This window comes from Chlorocebus sabaeus, chromosome 9 (assembly GCF_047675955.1).
Source record: "Chlorocebus sabaeus isolate Y175 chromosome 9, mChlSab1.0.hap1, whole genome shotgun sequence".
In the NCBI taxonomy this organism is placed as follows: Eukaryota; Metazoa; Chordata; class Mammalia; order Primates; family Cercopithecidae; genus Chlorocebus; species Chlorocebus sabaeus.
Genome location: NC_132912.1, coordinates 130,592,706 through 130,609,014, shown reverse-complemented (window position 1 = coordinate 130,609,014; position 16,309 = coordinate 130,592,706). Strand labels below are relative to the sequence as shown.

Below are 16,309 nucleotides of genomic sequence, written 5' to 3'. Positions count from 1 at the left end.
CTGAGCTTTTGGTGCTGCCTTAAATTTTGTGCCCGGGGTAAGTGTCTCACCTACCCCACCCTATTCCCGGACTCCCTCCCTCGGAGTGGCCCCCACTTTTGAGCTGGTTCTGACTCAGACACCCCCATCAGCAAGCCCAGCCCCTGCCACTTGGGGAAACAAAAGTGCAAGGGGAAACAGGATAAGAAGGGTGGGGAAAGGGATCTGCTAGCTGAAAACTTGGATAGTTATTTTGAAAATGAGAAGGTCTGTTGTCAGGCTGAGAGATTGCAACACAATAGTGCTTGAAGCTGTCTTTCAATATGACCTAATTTCTCCAAAAAAGGGGACACATTTGGAAACAATAAAAAGGAAGCGAGATAAAGGCAGAGGAGGCTTGTGCTAAAAAAACAAGCAATGTACAGTTTACATGTGCCACCACCTTCCCATGCCTTCACACGTTGCTTCTGGGTAAAGTCTCATGTCTGCGGCAGAGTTCATGCCATCTTCAGATATAACAACTGCACAACACTTGTTTACAATATCCATCGTCTCAGCCTCCCATTCCAACTTCAAGGTAAATAAGACAGGCCCATCTCCATTGCCCCTTCCTAGGTGGTGGAAGACAACTTCAAGGAGATTAACTGATGTGCCAGGGCCAGACCACAACAGGCATAGCCAGGACCAGTCAGCAATTCTGCTGAAAACCTATCCTCTTTATGATCAACACTCAGCACAGACACATGCAAGAAGGTGAAGATGCATAAAATTCAAAACATGACCAAGGATAAATACTGAATAGCAAAATCCAAGACAACACATCCTCATATCTGTTTGTCTACTTCTCTATCTGCCCATTCATCCATGCATCCATCCATCCGTCTGCCCTCCCACTCATCCATCAATCATCCATTCATCCATCCATCCACCCATCCATTCATCCATCCATCTGCCCTCCCACTCATTCATCCATCCATTCATGCATCCATCCATCCATCCATGCATCCATCCATTCATCCATCCATCCATCCATCCATCCATCCATCCATCCATCTCCATCTACCCTCCCATTCATCCATCCATCCATCCACCCTCCCACTCATCCATCCATCCATCCATGCATCCATCTATTCATCCATCTGCCCTCCCACTCATCCATCCATCATCCATCCATCCATCTGCCCTCCCACTCATCCATCCATCCATCCATCCATCCATCCATCCATCCATCCACCCATCCATCCATCCATCCATCCATCTGCCCTCCCACTCATCCATCCATGCATCCATCCATGCATGCATGCATCCATCCATCCATCCATCCATCCATCCATCCATCCATCCGCCCTCCCACTCATCCATCCATCCATTCATCCATGCATGCATCCATCCATCCATCTGCCCTCCCACTCATCCATCCATCCATCCACCCACCCACCCATGTTGATACACAAGCAGATATAGCTTGTGTTCCCTCAAGGCAGCTCACAGCTGCTTCCTTAATGCTGAGATGGTGGTTCAGAAGAGGAACATCGCCTACTCCGATTAGATGGTCCAGCTCTCAGAAGCCATGAAAGGATGGTTTGGGGCTCTGTTACTTTCACCATGATATTGTCATATTGTGCTGTGCTCAGGCCCTAGCCTTCTACATTACCGAGATAACAGTGTTTCTGTTTCAGTTGATTTCAGAACTTGACACTCAGAGTGTGGGAGATGGAAAGAGGCTTCACAAACCTCTAACTCAACTGTCTCATCTTATAAATGAGGAAATAAGCATTGGCGAAGGGCATTGCACCACAAACCAGGTTTCCTCCCACGCCCATTCATGGGACAGTGTCGTAACCAATGCAAGGGTTCCAGGTCTTTGGGATAATTCTTCCTGAACTCTAACACTGGATTTCACAGGTCTCAACCACAGGGCACCCAGCAGGGGGCCCCTCCCCACACTCACGTTGAACTCCTCCCGAAACTGCTTGCAGTCGTCGGCGGATCTGATACGGATCTCCTCCTCCAGGTGCTCCACAGGGATGGGAAAGTACTTCTTGGGCCCTGAGGGCGACCTGCTGAGCAGCATCACCCTTTGCTGCTCTGTGGGATCAAAAGAAACATGGGGGCCATTTAGCCACATTCCTGGACAGGTGACTGAGTAATCAAGCTGACCAACGACATTCCTGAAGAAATGACCAGGCTGGAGCTGGAACGGTTCTCTCAAATCACATAGCTGGGCTAAGCCGGGTCCTGAGCAGCTTATTCCAAACACTCGACTCTTTTTTTTTTTTTTTTTTTTTTTTTTTTTTGAGACGGAGTCTTGCTCTGTTGCCTGGGCTGGAGTGCAATGGCCGGATCTCAGCTCACTGCAACCTCTGCCTCCCGGGTTTATGCCATTCTCCTGCCTCAGCCTCCTAAGTGACCGGGACTACAGGCGCCCGCCACCTCGCCCGGCTAGTTTTTTTGTATTTTTAGTAGAGACAGGGTTTCACCGTGTTAGCCAGGTTGGTCTCGATCTCCTGACCTCGTGATCCGCCCGTCTCGGCCTCCCAAAGTGCTGGGATTACAGGCTTGAGCCACCGCGCCCGGCTCTTATGAGGCATCCACATCATTTACAAGTGACAGGCGTCCCTCTGCCCAGTGTCATCTGCTCTCCCTCATAGGAGACACTCTGTCCCCATCTCCAGGCCACTCATCTACCCACCCTTCTGCCTCTCCTTCCCTCCAGCCCCTGTTCCTTCTAAAAAAGGATTCAAGATGGCCTCACTCTCCAGCTCAGCTTTCCAGGTTTGGAAATAAGAAAGAGTAATTATGGCTTCTGGGAGCAAACTCAGAACAGTCTCTCTCAGCCTTTTCTTCTTCATAACAAATATTCCTGGTTCCTCAAACCCCATAAGCTCCAAGGGAAAACCACCCTTGTCTGGGGAGGGTGACAAGGGGCATTGAGAAGGAGAAGTACGCGTTATAAGGGAGTTCTTGGACACATTCCTTCCCCAGGTCCGGAGTGAGAGGCAAGAATAGTCATGGGCATGTGTTTCTCTTCCTGGAGGATGAGCTGACATTGACAACCCAGCATGATATCATGGGTCAGCACGATAACCCAGCTGTCACACTTGCAAAAGGGCCTCTCCCTCCCTGCAGAGCCATTCTGAAGCCCAGTCAAAAACTTCACCCAAGGCTCATTCCTCCAAGTGACAGACAGGATCAGAATGAATGACGCTGAGCTTCCTTGCTACTCACCAGCCGCACCCTCTTCCCTCCCGTTCCTGCCGTTGAAACGTGCAGGGCAGGGAACCGGGGGCTGGAACAAGGGCAGGAAGACAGCACCTGGGGCCACGTTATCATCTGACTAGGGGCTCGGGTCCCACGAGCACTGGGAGGCTCCATTTCAGCTGGGTCCTTGTTGGTGATATTCTTTTAATTATCTAAGGTCTGTCTGAAGAGCCTATTTTAGTCTGACAGCACATGTGTCCCCCGAACCATAGAACTGATTACAGTTAGGTGGGAAGCTGACTCCAGGAAGTTGTAGTCACTGGGGTGTGAAGTAATATTTTTGTGGCCTCTGCCTTACACACGTTTCTCGGTCATCTCATCTCGATGTATGGAGAGAAAAACAGTGTTCCGTTGTAAGTAGCAACAACAAGTGAGAAACTATACTTCTGACGGAAAAGTTGGAAATGCTCCCAGCTGACTCTGATGCTCTGTAAACATGAAGCACTTTAGTAGAGCAAGTCCCTTTTTCCAGCTTGATCCTAAAGCAGTACAAACCCAGTTGAATAGTTTATGAACCAGACAGTCTTATCTGAGAACCATTGTAAAGCCTCACTGAAAAGTGTGACATGTCAACACCCTGTGAAAATGACAGGATATGAACAGTCTCTCTAAAAAAAGCCACAAACAAAAATGTCTCAAACGTCCGTGTCACGCCAGAGAGAAAAATGATCCTCAAACTTTTGAAATAGTGAAATTCTAAACGACAGCATCATACCAGGTAAAGTGAGATGAAAGTGGCAAGGCACACCTCAAAATTTACTTTGAATGTTAAAGACAGAAAGCACGTCAGTGTCTGTTAAAAAAGAACACATTTTCCCCCCAAGCCCCAGCCAGAGAGGAGCTTCTGTACCTTGCTCCTCCAAGATTCCGTTGGGCATCTTCTTGTCGCTGGCGCTGACCACTGCTTTCCTCTGCTTCCTGAACCTTAGAGACACAGGACTTGTTAGGTTTCCACACTTCTAGGTTCCCAAAGAGCCAACAGCGCTTGGCACAGTGATACCCACCAGGTGAGCCGGGAAAAGCTACTCCTGTTGCTCATGGCTGAGCCGTGCTAAGGCCTGGCCTCTGTGTGTCTCCCAGGCCTGGCCACCCAGCCTCCCAGCTGCCCTCTGCTGCACGGCCCACGCCCGCAGCATCAGAAGGCTCATTTCCTCCTCTGAGCTGGTTGGGGCAAGTCAGTGCGCCAGGACACTCCTACCTGAAGAAGTAGGCGGCGAGAAGGAGCACGAGGAGGAGCAGCAGCAGCGGCAGTAGCAGCCAGGCCAGCAGTGGCTGGGAGGCGCCTGGGTCCGGAGGGCCTGCAGGAGAAGCAGAAAGACCCTAACCCCTGACCTCACTTCACAGTTTGCACAAGAGTCCCCCTCCATGAACTCTTCTTCCTGGACACCAGAACCCCACACTATAGTTTGCAAAGTGGATCCATCATCCTGAAAAGGCCCCACGAGATAACAGAGAAGTAGCTTTGGTTGTTGCTGTTGATTCAGAGAAAGAATCCAGGACTGAGGAGTGGGTGAGGTGACTTGTCCAAGATCCCTGGGGCAGGCATGACAGGGGTGAGTTCCGCAGACCCCCACACGGCCTGGCTGCCTGGCTCTCCTGCTAAGAAGCTGGAGAAGGGTGAAGGGGCCGGTGTCCACTGCAGGGTCCTAAGACAGTGCAGGAGGCTGAATTGGCATAGCTCAGCTCTCAGGGCCCCCTGGGCTGGGCAAGAGCTCTGGCATAGGGAGGCAGCCGGGCCCTGGGGCTGGGTAGAGGCCTGTGGCCCTAGCGCACTGTGACCCCACCTTCCAGAGCCTCCAGGTCCTGATTCCACGTGTCAGAGGCCGAGTGCCCAGCCACCACCTGCCTCTTACTCTGTCCTGACAGGTTGACCTTCCTCACCTGGAAAGAGACCGCAGCTCCAGGCCCAGCTCAGCGGTTTTGTTGCTGCTCAGGACCTGCCCCTGGCTCACCAGCCCAAATTCCAAGGGGCCCTGGTGGCCTCGATGCCATCTTTGGACCCCACCCGCTCTCCCTACGTCGGACTTTGTTCCTGCTCCTCCCCAGCTGGCCACACAGCCCCCTCCTCACCGAAATGTTCCCACACCTCAAGGACAATCTCAAAGGCCTCCACCTCCAAGAAGCCCACTGGACTCCTGTCTTGCGGACCCAGAGAGGCCCTGGATGCCTCAAAGCGCAAACCTTACTCTGCCGTGAGTGAACAGGCCCTCAGCATGACTGCCGTGGCGCCCACGTTTCTGGGGAAGCCCCTGGAAGGCAACGATTGGGGTAGTAGCTGCCTCTGTTCAGGAGGCCAGAGATCAGGATCAGAAACCCAACCCAAGGGGCAGGCGAGAACATCCCTGGGGGGCGCGGGCAACGATTGGGGTAGTAGCTGCCTCTGTTCAGGAGGCCAGAGATCAGGATCAGAAACCCAACCCAAGGGGCAGGCGAGAACATCCCTGGGGGGCGCGGGGAGGCCAGTGGGGGCTGGAGTGGGGGCTGGAGTGGGGACTCCCCACGTCCTGCCTGCAGGGACGGCTACTTCTGAGTTCCAGCCCACTGGGGCCAAGCACAAGGGGTGTCCACAGTGCCTAGTTCTTCCCACTTTCCTAAAGAAGAGATTCATATTTTTATGTAAACATTTTCTGATTTTTAAATATTGGTAAGAAATTCAATTGAAATACAATTTTTTAAAATGGTGTGAACCAGGAAGAAAATAAAAATGTCCTCTGGGCACCAACATGGTCCAGACAGGAGGCCGGGAGGCATCTGAGAAGGAAATTCCAGTCATAGTCTATTTTCATTTCATGTTGTCGTGGCTCCGACAGGGTGGGACAGAGGTCAAGGTGACCAGTCCCCAGGGTGGTCATCTTGAAGCAGCCTTCTTCCTGAATGACCGTCCAGCTATTGCCCAAAACAAAGTGTGTGCGTATGTTCACACCGATTTTATACGTATGTACACTTGCAACTTTGTGTGTGTGTGTGTGTGTGTGTGTGCATGCTTGCTTACACAGAATCTGATCCTGAAAGTTGAAAACCTTAGGCTTGAATGTGACTCTGGAGCAGACAAAGAGAACGGCAACCTTGGCTACAGTGTGGCCACCCAGCACCCTCTGCTTAGGAAGCTCATCCTGAGCTCCAGCCCAGAGCTGGGGTCTTCCAGGGACCACCTCAGTTCTGCCCCAGGGCACAGCTACTCTCACTGTGGCCCCCGTCTTATCTCCATCCCTCTTCTCTCCCACCTTCATGTCAAGCCCTCCTTCCCCCAGGGCCCCTAGAGGCGGAGCAAGTCCATGCTGGAAACATGCGGCTCACTAAAGGACAGGTGCGCAGACAATGGTTTAAGGTCCCAGCTCACTCTGGCCTAAAATTTTCAATGTTCAGGAACCTGTTCTCTTTGCCAGAGTTAAACATAATTAAGATTTCAAAGCGTATCTTTCCTGACATTTTCTTCTATAAATTTACGTTCATAAATATGCAGGTTTGGGAAATAAATAGACCATACTACTCTTCTCGTTTCATCCAAAGCTTCACGGATTGTAAAAAGTATCGTTATTTTAAGTACCACTAAGAAAGAAAAAAAATGATACTGATTATAATTGTGAAGTGCTACCAATTTTAAGACACGTCCCCATATAGCCACATTAAATATGAAAGAAACAGATGAAATGCACCGCGGGGCAGTTCTCCAGCTTGCCTTTCTGGTACGGCTGTCTCTCTTGGAGAGTTTCCACGTCAGCCCAGATAAGCTTCCTCATTGTGTTTAATAGCTGCTTGGATTCCACTTTTTGGATAGACCAAAATAGGATGGACATTTAGGTTGTTTCCAACTTTTCTGCTATTACCTACAGTTCTGCAACACACACACATATATATATATATATATCTTTGTGTCTCGAAAGTGTTTCTGTAGGATAGCTTCTGTGTTAGCCTCTACACTTGTTACATTTTAACACAATTGCCAAGTTGGCAGCCCCAAGTTTCCAACTTCTACACTCATCCATAGCAGGGGTCTCCAAACCCCCTAGGACACGGATGGGTACCAGTCTGTGGCCTGTTAGGAACTGGGCCACACAGCAAGAGGTGAGCAGCAGGTGAGCAAAGCATTACCGCCTGAGTGCTGCCACCTGTCAGATCAGTGGTGGCACCGATTCTCACAGGAGCCCGAGCCCTATAGTGAATGACAGGGATCTACGTTGCTTGTTCCTTAAGAGAACCTGATGCCTGGTGATCTGTCACTGTCTCCCATCACCCCCAGAGGGGCTGTCTAGTTGCAGGAACACAAGTTCAGGGCTCCCACTGATTCTACATGATGGTGAGTTGTATAACTATTTAATTGTACGTTACAATGTAATCATAATAGAAATAAAGTACACAATAAATATAATGCACTCGAATCATCCCCAAACCATGCCCTCCTCACCCCCACCCCCCACCAACTCCACAGAAAAACTGTCTTCCATTAAACTGGTCCCTGGTGTCACAAAGGTTGCGGAACGCTGCCCATAGTGGGCAGTGGAGCAATTTCTCTTCTCTGGGATATTGCCGACCCTTTTCATTTCCGTCTATCTGATAGGTAAAATGATAATGTTATTTTAACTTGCATTTCTCTAATTTCTAGAGAGTTGAGCATCTTTTCATGATTAGTGAAACATATTTAGATATTTGTATTCTGCCTGGTCATATTCTTTACTTGTGTTTCCACTGTGTTCTTCTACATATTATTTTTTATAGATAACATTTTATTACATAATTTGTAAACATTTACCTTTAATTCCTTCTGTAAAAGAATGTGTCTGGATGAGTACTGAATATAATTTGTTCAATGAACAAATGAAACAGCTTCCTGTTATTTTGGCACACTGTGGCAACGTGTTATCATCTGAAATGGTCCTTCATACTTCTTCCGGGGGTCAGATGAAGATTTAAAGGGCACTTTACAGGGTCAGGTTCCCTTCTACAATTCTAGGTCAAAGGAGCCCGTCTGCACCTTATAACCCGAGGCCCGTTTCCCTCTTGCTTGTGGACCAGCAGCCTTGCTCAGCACGCAGAGGCCCTGGCAGAGGCTGGACCAAGGTGTGAGTTTCACATTTAGTTCTGCTCTGGGTGCTGAGGTCACATGACAGTGTCCTTCTCCTGAAAGTAACACCCCATGTCTGTGGCAATATGTGAGCCAATAATTTTGTTTTCAAATAAACTGAAAAGCCTCAGATGTGGAGTGGATGTCATCCTGCCGGTGCCCACAGTGCCACCTGAGGGACTGTCTGCAGAGCCCGGGCAGATTCTTCCCCACTGTTGCGCAAACGGATGTTCTGCCATTGTGACTCCTGGATGTGAGGGGACATCCAGGCAGTTTGTCAGATATTTCTAAGTGGCCAGTTGATTTGCATTGGGAAGAAAAGTCGGGATTGTGGGTTGAAATAACCTGCCCCTGAAGGACTGGCTTGCAAAGAGGCAAGTTTATATTTGCTGGCAGCTTCTGGTCTCTCGTTTTTGGGGTTTTAGATGTCTCTGAGGTTTCAACATGAAGAGGAAAAAGACAGGTGGGCGCTTAGAACTGCTCTCCTCACTGAAGGTTCTGTTGCCAGAAATCTTCACTCTTTCCTCCTCCTGGGACCAATGGTACATTCACAGGACATTTGTCCAGGGTTAGAAAATCATGTGGGGCCCTTGGTGTGACTTTGCTCACAAGCTCCCGCCCCCACTTCCCTTTTGCTCTTTTCTGCATAATGCCTAGACATCACAGTCCACTCACGAACGCGTCAGCAGGCATCTCGAAAGGCAAGGACTCTTCTTTTTAAAAATAAAACTAACCATGATGCCAATATCTGACCTAAAATATTAAGAATAATTCCTTTTTTTTTTTTTTTTGAGACAGAATCTTGGTCTGTCGCCAGGCTGGAGTACAGCGGCGCAATCTCGGCTCACTGCAACCTCCACCTCCTGGGTTCAAGTGATTCTCCTGCCTCAGCCTCCTGAGTGGCTGGGAATACAGGCATGCACCACCACACCCAGCTAATTTTTGTATTTTTAGTAGAGATGGAGTTTCACCATGTTGGCCAAGATGGTCTCGATCTCTTGACCTCGTGATCCGCCCCCCTCGGCCTCCCAAAGTGCTGGGATTACAGGCGTGAGCCATTGCACTCGGCCTAAGAATAATTCTTTAGTTCATATAATTAACTGTCACATCAGGGACATTAACTGTCACATCGCCTCGTCCATGTATGTTCATGGTTGGTTTTCTGCACAATGAGATTTTGGGGGATTTTTAACCCTATTGCTCTCCCGCCTCCAGCCAAGGCTGACCCTGACTCTCAGCCGGGGTCGTAGATGGGACACCTCTAGAACACTAAGCTTTGGTGAACAACCAAATGCTAAACTAGCTTATTTAGCCTTCCTGTTTTTAGAGGCACAAACTATGAAAAGCACACTAAGAAATTGAACCACACCATTCTTCTCTTACCCTAAGCCCCTTTTCCACCCTCTGAATGGTCCCAGGAGCTCAGGAGGAGGCAGTAAGGGAGGCAGCCAGGGAAAGGGAGAGGGGCATGGGTCCTTACCTGAGGTCGTGGTGGTCTCGTTGCTGTCGACAGTAGTCTCGTTGCCCCGGAGAGCCCTGGCGAGCGGCAAGCTAAAACCCACCAGCAGGAGTGGACACAAGGGCTCCATGGTGGACCTGCAGAGAGGCAGGGACAGGCTCAGAGGTCATCCAGCAGCAGCAGTGGGACCCTCCGGTGCCAGGCAGTGATGGTGAGGATAAGAGGCAACTTCATTTCAGGGCTTCCTCTGAGCCAAGAAGTTTGCCTGTCACTTTCACGGATCATCTCACTGAGCCTTCCCAACACCAGGGGGATACGGTCACTGACTATGGACTTTCACTCAAAGGAGGGAACCAGGACTCAGAGGACCCGCTTGGTTGATGGTTGGGGGGCAGGTCGGGGACTGGAACCCAGGGCGATCTCATCCCAGACCCCTGCCCTCCCCGGAACCACTTAGGAGACATCACTTCTGGGTGACCTAGCCTGGCGTCCTGGACCCTCTACCATCCACCCTCCACTCGCCCTGCTAACTCTACCCCTCCCATTCAAGCCTTGCTCTCTAGCCAGCTGTCCTCTTCACACCCAGCAAAACATTGCTTTTCAATCTGTTTCTTCATCCTCCTTCACAATGCCTGGAAAACGTCGATCCTCCAGGGCCTAGTTCAGGCAGCCTCATCGCCCGGCTGCAGCCAAGTTCTCTATTCCTCCCTGCTCCAGCACACTCAGTCTAGCTCCTGCGTGCTTGGTCTGGCTGCAGCACGCTCTGTCTGGCTGCAGCTTGACCCTTGCCTCTGACCATGGCCGTGTCTGAACTCTCAGGTGAAGTGGAGGTAAGCTGCCTCTGTAAGGATGGGGCCATGGTCCACTCATCTTGACAGAGCCAATTGAGTACCCTGGGATGCAGGTGAGTGTTTATTGGGGGTAGGGGGTAGGAATGCCCAGGGGCAGACCCAAACTGTAAAGTGGCTCAGCACAGAAAAAGGCTCTTTCATGCTGAGGACCCGTGGGCCATCACCTCAGATCTTCACCTGGCACTCCATTTTGCCAAAACATCAGAGCATCACTAAATGTGGCAGTGACTGCTTGGTGGTGTGGAAACCCGTCACTAGAGCCTCACTGGCAGGTGCAGGTGGGCAGTGGCACCTGCTGAATGGGATTTACTGTTGACAATGCAGACATGCAGTGGAGGTGTGCCCCCCTCCACTCCCCACCCCCTGAACCCCATCCAAGGTCAGCCTGTCCCCACCAGCAGCCCTCTCCTGCCTGAGGCCTCCCTCAGGGATGCAAATGGACCCCATTTCAGAACTGAGGCCAAGAAACATCCATTCCCTGGCTGCTCACATGTTAAACACTAATGCTTGTAATTAGAGAAGATATCTGAATGAGCATGAAAAATCCTAATTGTGTTTCAGTAATCACCACTATTAAGATGAAACCATTATGAGGACATTATAACAATTAGCCCAGAACAACTATGATGGTGGCAATCAGCACTTTTACTTCTTTCCTCTTTTTTAATTTCCAAAATACACATTTTAGATTTGTAAAATGTGCCATATACACAAATAATTCCATGAGCACCTACTATGTGCTGGGTATTTTATATCTGTATTATCCGCACAATAACCCCACAGGGCTGAGAAACAGAGGTTCCCGAAGGATAAAGAACTGGCCCAAAGTCAGGCTGGAGGATATGGAGGAACCATGATATGAACCCAGGAACCCTGGAGACAGAAGCCCTCACCCCCGCTGCATGCTGCCCTGGCCCTTCCATGACAGGCAGCTCTGCCCATGTAGGCACACACTGTTTTAAAAATCTGTTACTGCACACTGCCACAATACTTTTAATATACTTGAGTAAATTACAGAGTAATTGATTGGGGAATATTAATTGGTTTAATACAACTCCAGAGATGCAGACTTCCTAGCTGAAACATTGTCTCATCTCATGCATTAATTTGATAACCCTCCTCTTCAAATGCTCAGTGATCTAAGAGGAGGCTGACACCCTTGAGAAAGACAAAGATCATTTTGTTCATCTATTAGAAACTGAGGTCCAGAAGTGCTCAGGGGAGCCGCAGGTGATTTTCCTGACGTGAGCGGCAGTGGGCAACAACCTGCGGAATTCACAGCCTGTCCACCCGCTGGAGCCCGGCTCTGTCCCCGTTATATTTTAAGGCCAATGACAACTTGCGAGTCCCTGGCCATTCACTCTCAGTGGGCCTGCACGAGTGACCTGGTCCCAATGGTGCTTGAAACAGTGATTAAAACCATGCAGAATTTTAAGGATTTGTATTTCATCCGTTTCTGTTGTGAGCCTACCAAATGCTGAGTATGTAGAGCAGAAATGACATGTGATTTCCAGGACTGAGATGAGAAAAGGAGTTTATTTATGATAAAGCAGGTTGTATATTTACTCCCCTCAACCGTCAACCCACTATCTATTTCATTATAAATCTGTCTTTTTATTCCATCTGATGTCTTCTTAATATTCCTCACTGGGCAAGTCCTTGGGTCAGGCAGCCAGGTAGGCCCTGGAGACGCAAAGAATATAGTCTTGTTTCAGCCCTAAAGTGGCTCATTGAGGAGGAAGGACAGGCAGAAGGACAGCCACCCTGATACCCCACTCCCATGCTCCGGAGACAAGGCCACGGTGCCAAGGAGCAAAGGTGAGGGAGCAACGATTCCTCTACGCAGTTAATGAAACCTTCCCCAGAAATGCAGTGTAGAGTGAGTCATCCAGGATGGAAGGCAGAGGGAGACGCAGGCAGGGGACAGAGGAGCGAAGGGATCCCAGACAGGACCCACTGCCCAGGCAGTTCACGGTTCTCCGGTACGTGGGAGAAGATGAGTGAGGAGGAAAAGTCTGAAAAGGAATTGGGTAGGCCCTCAATGCCATGCTAGAGTTTGGCTTGGCCCTAGGGGCTCATTTTTCCATTAACAATCTACATTATTAGAGTCACCTGGGGGCACGAAGGAAAGATGCCCATTCCTGTGCCCAACTCCAGATGGAAGAAATCCGAGTATCTGGGGAATAATGGCTTTATATAGACTGAAGTTCAAAAACCTTGGCTACGAGCCATGAGTCACCATGAAAGTTTCCAGAGGGAGCCCTGGACGCCGCGCGTCAGCTCCTGACACAGGGTAGCCTTTGCGGCTGGAGAGTGGTCCAGAAGCCTGAGCATCACCTGGGAGCATGTGAGGAATGCAGAGTCTCAGGACCGTCCCAGACCTCCCACCTTTTGCGAAGGTTCCTGGGTGGTTCCTCTGCTCATCAACATTTGAGACGTATTGATCTAAGCAATGTGTGTTTAAGAAAGACCAAGCCAGGGGCAATGGGAATGGAAAGGAGGGAGGGAGTCGAGAAGGATTTCAAGGGTAGGGTCCATGGCAGTGGTGATCAGTGGGATGTGGGTGAAAAGTGAGGCAGCAAAGGTATTGGGGTTTCCATCTTGGGAGCTGGGGTGGGAGGGAGCATCATTCATTAGCTGAGACAAGGAGAATGGGGGCTCTAGGGTGGGGATAAGGATGATTTTTAGCGGGAGGCATAAAGCAATAATATAAGCTCCCAGTTACTGAGCTCCTATGAAGCGGGATAAGCTATCTGAGGTTCTGAGATCAATGACCTCATCAACCCTCACTGAAATCTTTTTTTTTTTTTTTTGAGACAGAGTCTCGCTCTGTCACCCAGGCTGGAGTGCAGTGGCACGATCTCGGCTCACTGCAAGCTTCGTGTCCCGGTTTCACGCCATTCTCCTGCCTCAGCCTCCTGAGTAGCTGGGACTACAGGCGCCCACCACCACGCCCGGCTATTTTTTTGTATTTTTAGTAGAGACGGGGTTTCACTGTGTTAGTCAGGATGGTCTCTATCTCCTGACCTCATGATCCGCCTGCCTTGGCCTCCCAAAGTGCTGGGATTACAGGCATGAGCCACTGCGCCTGGCCTCTCACTGAAATCTTATGAGCAATGTCCTGTTGTTACTGAAGATGAAAGGCTACATTAGAGAGGACGGTGGAACATTCCTGAGGAGACTGCCTGTAGCAGTTGCATTTGGGGTCTAGGGGCCTCGTCAGAAGGGGAGGTGGGCTGCAAGTGCAGTGTGTGGGGGAGGCACTCCTTGTGGGGGTAATTGGAGAGGAAGGCCAGGGTCAAGGCGGCAAGCTGCAGGAAGTCACTGCACCAGGGCCCGAGGAAGGGAGCTGGGCAGGAGACTGGGAAACAGTGGCTGGGCTGGGGGGGAGGGCAGGAGGCAGGTTGAGGTGCACAACCAAGGGTAGGAAAGGGATTTTCCTGAGCCCCATCCACTTTCCCACATCTCCGCCCCTCTCTTGGAGTGGTCCCCTCTCTCTCTTCACCCTTTACTTGACCCCACCAGATTTTGAGGTTGAGCTACCTGAGATGGAGTCTTTCCTGGGATCACACTGTCTGGCCCTGTGTAAGGTGATTTGGGTTTTGGACCTCTCAACCAGCCCAGGAGACCCCAGAGAGTAGCGGGCTGTCTCATGTCTCCATTTCCCAGCTCCTGACTTCCTCCCTGGTCACCTCAATAATTGGGGTTTTCAGGGCATTTGAGCGCAAGGAGCCATCCATGGGCCAGTGCCTCTGGGCAGAAGCTGCCCAGCTGACCCCTCTGGCCCCTCCAAACCCAAAAGTGCCCTTTCCAGCTGGCCCAGGATGTCCAGCAGTGGACTGACCCACACTGCCCCCTGCAGCTCCAAGAGGGTAGTGTTTTCTCTCTGCAGCCCAAATCCATCACCTACATGGTCAAAACCTGCAGCTGTTTTGCTTTCAACTAAGAAACAGATGAGGGTTCTTTTCAAGGAAGCAGGAGACAATGATTTGGGAGCCATACTCAGGTTTCAAAGCCACTGCACTTAAAAAGAGCCCCTGGAATGGGTCCCACGTAATTTCTCATCCAAACCAGGACTTCTTGGAGAGCAAACGAGGGGGCTATAATGGTTCAAAATATATGCTTCTCTAAAACATTTATTGACAAATGATTTGATTTTATTAAGCTAGAAGACTATTAAGTAGTTCTATTCACAAAATATTTTTAAACTGAAAACAAAATAACATATTAATGTTATATATATACATATATATACACACACACACACACACATATATATATATATATATTTTTTTTTTTTTAAGAAAAAATGTTTCTGGAGGCCCAGGCAGACAGATTGCTTTGAGCTCAGGAGTTTGAGACCAGCCTGAGCAATATGGCAAGACCCCATCTCTAGAAAAAATACAAAAAAATTAGCCAGGCATGGTGATGCGTGCCTGTGGTCCCAGTTACTTGTGGGGCTGACATGGGAGGATCAACTGAGCTTGGGAAGTGGAGGTTGCAATGAGCCAAGATCATGCCACTGCACTGCAGCCTGGGCAACAGAGCCAGACCTTGTTTCAATGACAACAACAACAACAAAAAAAAAGAAAAAAAAAAGAAAAGAAAAAAACCTTTTTGTATTGATTATCTGAAAATAAAATGAGAGCATAAAATAATATTTATTCTCGGCACACATTCACAGGCTCTGATCAATTTCTTAGCCTTATCTGTTCCTAATATGTTTCCCTCAATATGTTTTTCAATGTTGAGGGAAATGTTTTATTATTGTTATTATTATTAATGTTTAATAATTAATATTTATGTTTTAATTTTTTAAATAAAATTGCCTGCATTATTTTCAGATTAGCAGTTTGTGAACTCTCATCATTTAATTCACTTTATTGCTTCCTTGTTTTTGTAGAAATAAGTTTTAGTGTCTTCCTGTTCATAACTTCATTTGTTTGTGTGTTTGTTTGCTTGTTTGTTTGTTTGTTTGAGGCAGAGTCTTGCTCTGTCGCCCAGATTGGAGTGCAGTGCTACCATCACTGCTCACTGCAGCCTCAACTTCCTGGGCTCAAGGGATCTTCCCATCTCAGCCTCCCAAGTAGCTGGGACTACAGGGGTGCACCACCATGACTGGCAAAATTTAAGACTCTTTTTTTGTAAAGATGGGGGAGTCTCACTATGTTGCCCAGGTTAGTCTCAAACTCCTAGACTCAAGCAATCCTCCCACCCTGACCTCCCAAAGTGCTGGGATTACAGGTGTGAGCCACCACCATGCCCAGCTATAACTTTTGTTTTCAATAATTGTAACTCTATAAAATTTTCAAAAGCCAAGAGTTCTGTGTGTGTGTGGGGGCAGGGGGTGGTGGGGTTGGGTGCTCCATTTATTGAATCCTTCTATAATATATTTGCAATTAGTTTGGAACTAAACTAAACTCACACTTAGGGCCTTGTCTGCAGAAAGGTTCACCATCTTTTTAGGACACTTAGGTTTATTTACAAAATAATTCTTTGAAGGCTCGAACATTTCTAGAATCTGATTGATGATGAGCAGGAGAGAGAAAGTGCATACTACAAAGCTATAGTGTCTTAAAAATTCAACATCAGCCTAATTACCATGAATTTGCAATTTAGTTACTCTGTGTACATATAACTATTTATAAATTTTGACATCAACAGCTTCTATTTTAACTGATGAGATGTCCGATTTGG

General features: G+C 48.9%; 1 protein-coding gene across 7 annotated transcripts in view; it reads right to left on the bottom strand.

Moving 5' to 3' along the window:
* Positions 1 to 16,309, bottom strand: part of PTPRE (protein tyrosine phosphatase receptor type E) — a 181,593-nt gene that overhangs the window by 36,509 nt on the left and 128,775 nt on the right. For 6 of the 7 annotated variants that reach the window (XM_038009719.2, XM_038009714.2, XM_007964418.3 and 3 more), the window contains 4 exons: positions 9,783 to 9,898; positions 4,439 to 4,538; positions 4,091 to 4,164; positions 1,931 to 2,067 (listed from right to left, as the gene is read on the bottom strand). In XM_038009719.2, the coding sequence (XP_037865647.1) occupies positions 1,931 to 2,067; positions 4,091 to 4,164; positions 4,439 to 4,538; positions 9,783 to 9,891 (420 nt within the window). In that variant the 5' untranslated portion in view covers positions 9,892 to 9,898. Of the gene's footprint in view, positions 1 to 1,930; positions 2,068 to 4,090; positions 4,165 to 4,244; positions 4,372 to 4,438; positions 4,539 to 9,782; positions 9,899 to 16,309 lie in introns of those variants that run through there. The other variant, XM_038009720.2, reaches the window with a different exon arrangement.